At 38.5% G+C, this 5008-nt stretch overlaps 1 protein-coding gene across 1 annotated transcript in view; it reads right to left on the bottom strand.

The window, feature by feature from the left end:
- Positions 1-2361: 2361 nt before the first annotated feature.
- bcl2b (BCL2 apoptosis regulator b) overlaps positions 2362-5008 on the bottom strand; it is a 40023-nt gene continuing 37376 nt past the window's right edge. Inside the window, exon 2 of the mRNA XM_024274103.2 lies at positions 2362-4517. Within this exon, the coding sequence (XP_024129871.1) occupies positions 4380-4517 (138 nt within the window). The 3' untranslated portion in view covers positions 2362-4379. The remainder of the gene's footprint in view (positions 4518-5008) is intronic.

Here is a 5008-nt window from a genome sequence, read left to right as displayed (position 1 = left end):
AGGAGACTGTCACTCTGACACACAATCAGCCTCAGTCTGATGGATAACATATAATCAAAGGAACGCAGTTGATCCCCTCCTCATCACCTAAACATCTGCTATTCTCTTTCAGGCTGGCTCTCAAGGATGAAGAACACAACAGGCTCAGATTCAGCCCTACGATGGGGCGTAGGTAGATGAAAGTTTGGGGTGTCTCTAAACCCCCTAAAATGCATAGAAAACCACAATATCATCAGCATATCATGGTGTTCTATGGTCTATATGAGGGCCGGACCAAGAGCAGATTTGTGTTATGGTAATTTACCTCGTAAGAAAGAAAGAAATGCTAATAAACGCTTTACTTTTGATTGAAAAAAACTGACTGTAGATTTTACTTCACCAAAAACTCAAACTCAATGAAATGCTGCGTTCATGTGGTGCTAGAATAATTGGAAAAATGACTGTACGACTTGGAAATCCTACATGATTATCGGGAAAAACAACAAATCTTCAAACCCTACATGAACGCAGAATAACTTTCTGCGCCTGAACAAAGATGACACCTGAACTACAGAGGAAATAAAACATGTATAAGGGTAATCAAAATAATTTATTTTAGTTAAAGGCTTGGGACAGGCAGAATCACTGGTTTGTTTCCTGTTAAGGCTGCATTTTCTTTTTTTCATTTATTTTTTTAAGTCTGTCTATTTGTCCATCCTTACATTTTGTTTTGTCTTTTATTTTATATTTTCTTTATCTTCAAGTTTGTTTTATCTTTAACTCTTTTTTGCCTTTAACATTTAGACAAATTAAGAACAACATTCCTATTTACAACTGTGGCGGTCCGGTCCGGTATTTTGAGCATTCCCATTCTAAACTCATTAAACAGTACCGACCCGTACCTCTAGGGGGCCTCCATCGGTTGTAGGTCCATTAAAGAGTTGGACGGAACAAGTTATAGCCACCCATTGATTGACAGAACGTGATGACGACATTAGTAAGCTCAAATATGGCGCTCATTTAAGCTAACATTTCCGACATTTGGGTTTTTGCGGTTTCCTGTGTACTCTTTTGGTCACAAGTTTTTACTGAAAATGCGTGCAAACAACAGCAAGGCCTGGTCGGCGGTGGAACTGCAAATGTTTTTAGCCATCCTTGGCGACAGTGTGATACAGGGTTAGCAAGCAGCACGCTAGTAGTAGAGAGGCTTAAAGGAAAAAATACGTTTTAAGCTTTAAAGTGTATTATTATATTCATTCCTCAGTATAAAAAACCCTAAACTGGTATTTTGATTCGTTCACACCTGCACTTTCAGCACCAGCCCCTCCCATACCCATGAAAGAGCTGTTCTCTCGTGCTGATGTCATAAAATGAGAACAGCCCCTTTCAGGAAGAGTCTGCTCTGCCAGCACCGTCCCCAATCTAACTCCCAATTTCTCCACAGAGCTAGTGATAATCAGCAAAAAACTTACTTTTTAGATGCACAATAGCATATATCCTCCAATTGTGTCTTGTGTTCAATAAATTCCAGCTTTAGAGAAAGAAAGGAAAGGGTTTGCAAAAAAGGAAAAATAAAATTGAATAGAATCAGGGGATAAAAAAACACATAAAACTCTAAAATCATTGCACTGTCACGGTAGCATTTATCCTTAAAAAAGTCAGTAAGATGGATTTTAAAATCTGATTGTGAAATAAAAGTGACCAATCTGAGAGTTTTTTGTGAGTCTCTGGCTGCCCTTCACCAGAAATAAGAATACGCAAGTTTATTTTAAGCATCCGTTTCTAAAACAAATATTTAGATAGCATACTTTTAGTTTAATTTTAGGTACTTATTAGAGATAAACTTTACACGTTCATAGAATTTATGTTAAGTATACTTGGATTATACTTAGAAATATTCTACCAGTCTAAATATATTTGTCCTATATTTGTTACTGTCCTTAAACATTTTCCTACACAGCATTTAAAGTAGAGTAGATGTATTCTTGGGATATTTCCAGTATATTAAAATGTGTTTTAATGCACTAATCAGTAGAAGTTTATAGCTTGTAAACTAAGAGCAAACCTTAAAGCTACATTAGATTTACTTCAAAATGTACTTAGAGTAAACTTAAAGTTTATTGCCAGTAAACTAGTATTGTACCACTTTAACTATAATCCTAAATATACTTTTTATAAACTAAAAGAGGGCCAATTTAGTTCCAAGAAGTCTACTTTTTAAGTGTACTTGGTACCCTTCGAGAAATATACTTTTCTATACTTATGTATACTAAAAACATATACTTTAAGTATACTTAGTTAATTATAGATTTTTACTAGTAGATTTTTTCATCCCCCCTCCACATCCGCGCCTATAAGGAACAGAAAGAGCATCAACCTGGATCTGATTAGCTCAAGAAGTCTGGTTTATTAGGAACAAATATGATCCTGCTAGCTTATTGGCAGTAAACAACATAACACAATTCACTTTTTTAAGTGCTACGGGTTTGCGATTATAGACATAAAAACAGTAGGCTACAGCAACAAGAGTGCTACATTCATAAATGCACAGAGAATATATCAAAAATGACAGTATATTGCTGTTAAGCTGTTCCTATTCCTGCTCATGAATCAGCCTCTGCTTTTTCCACACGTCACTACCACACTTTGAGCTGTTTTCTTATAAGAATTGTGTTTATAGTGAGGATTGAGACGAGTCTGACAGATTTGTACAAAGAACAAAGTGATATAGTACAATAACACAACACAACCCCCCCTCCCGAACACACACACACACAGAAACCTCTCGAAGCTTGAAGTGTTTTCATGAAGCTACTGTTAAATTACAGATCGGTGCAAGTTTACTTTGGTTTCCAGCTCTCTATAGGTCTGTACTGTGAAGTCGTGGCAGTTGAAGCTGTGAGATAAACTGACAGTATAGCAGCCATAAGCCAATAATAACACAACACAAAAATTTAATATCTCGACATCGCTAGAATAGCAGCCAGGAAATAACCGAGTTACAGTGTGATTTAATAGATAAAAAAGGCTGAAAGAATTGTTAAAACTCTGTGATTTTGGTACCTCGTAATAAATAGGAAAATCAGCTCTATTGGTGTTACTTTTTGCTCCTCTAGTCTGTTATAAATATGAATAAATGCTGTGAGTTTTAAACAGTGTCTTCCATCCATGCAGCAAAAAGAAGAGAATTAAAGTCAGCTCTACATAAACCACTAACTTTTACAATGAAATATTTTCGGAGCATGTGTGTGCTTCCAAATTTTTCCATCAGCCTGTAACACAAGACAAACATCAATAAAACAGGATGGGAGGAACAAATCAATGGATGCATCTGCAGACAGGGGGAGAGGAGGGACATCTCAGGTTCCAGCGTCGGGCTCTGCAGTCAGTCCCGCTTCTGTGCCCACGGCCGGAGTCTTTTCGGGACGCGCGTTGACAGGGTAACCCCTAGAACTTGAGTGAACCCAAACAATCTGACCACAAATGGACTCACGAAGGAGCAAAGAATGTTTTTTTTTTTTTGTTTCCTGTGTGATGAGGGTATAAATTACCGATGTGGGTGGTCTGCTTTGCATTTCATTGCCTGTGGAATGCACTCGTAAAAATCTGCGGTTCTACTGTAAAAGCCTCAGAATACAAAATGCGTTTTTTGTTGTTCTTCTCTTTGTGTGCTGCTCAGAATGACTTTTTTATAAACTTGTGGAGAAGCCAAACACACACCGCTCTTCACTTTTTGTAAAAAAAATAAAAATAACATAAAAGTGGAGGAGCTTTGAAAAGTCTGTAAAGGAAAAGCTGTTTGCATCCACCATCACAGGCTAATACAGCAGACACACGTGCTGGCTTTAGCAAAGTGTTTCCATTACACATTCTGAGCAGCTGCTCTGCAGAGGAAGTGCTTTGAAGGAGTCCACAAGTCCTTCACCCTGACTACAAGCGACATCGTTGCGCCCTCTTCTTCTTCTTCTTCTTCTTCTTCTCCGGAGTCATCATCTTTGCATCCCTTTACCTCCCAAACTGCTATCCCACACATGCAAAGTCTACTCTAACACGTAACGTTCATGCTGTCACAGATACTGAAGCAGGCAGACCAAGAAAAAGGAAACATGAAAAAATAGACGTGCATTCCTCGTTTCTCTTGAACATGTCTTAGTGTGATTACATCTTTTGGAGATCTCCTCTGCTCTTTGGGCCGTGCCTCCGGTTCCCTCTCCTGTTTTGATTTGTGTCTGTTTTGACGTGAAGGGGCTAGAGGGAGGGACTTTTCTGAGAGAGAGAGGCTTTGAAGAGAACCAGATTCAGTCTGAAGCTTGTCTCAGAGGGGTCAGGAGTGTCTCAGGAAAGGAGAGAATAAAAAAACAAAAGGAGGCACGAAGTTAGGCTGATGGGAACGAGGTGGTTCACTTTTGTGCAAGGTATGCTCCGATGGTCAGGCTCGCTGCCCCGAGAGCAGCCAGGCCGAAGACAGTCTTGATGGACGGCCAGTAGCAGCTGAAGACGGTTTCCTTCTGTCTGTCGTACAGCTCCACGAACGCATCCTGACAGAGAAACCAGAACAAAGAGCTCATCAGTTTGGATTATAAAAAAAAGTATAAAATTCTAAAGAAAAACATGCACATATGGACAATCTAGTCACTCTTTTTTTCTGGAAATGTGTAAGTTTACATCGTTAGCTCCATTTACTGTAACTCAGAGGGAGGTAGCACAAAGCTGCAACACCTGTTTTAACATCCAAAAGATGCCAAAAGTGGACAAAAAAAACTATGTGGAGTTGAACCCACAACCTCCTAGCTCAGGGGTCTGCAACATTTAACGCTATTAGAGCAATATTGACCAGCGAGAAGTTTACTATTCAGAAAAAATATACTTTGACAATGTTTTTGCGGCCATCTAGACATTCATTTATAAAATGTAGCCTCTAAATATTTACAATAGTTCAGTTACAGTAATATTTTGGAGAGCCTAAAAGGATATTGAAGTAAAAAAAAAAAATTGAAGTAAAAAAAATCTGTTTACTATCTGGTGCGCA

Source organism: Oryzias melastigma, linkage group LG17 (genome assembly GCF_002922805.2).
Source record: "Oryzias melastigma strain HK-1 linkage group LG17, ASM292280v2, whole genome shotgun sequence".
NCBI classification, from domain to species: domain Eukaryota; kingdom Metazoa; phylum Chordata; class Actinopteri; order Beloniformes; family Adrianichthyidae; genus Oryzias; species Oryzias melastigma.
Note: the sequence above shows the minus strand (reverse complement) of the source record. Positions and strands in the feature narration are given on the sequence as shown.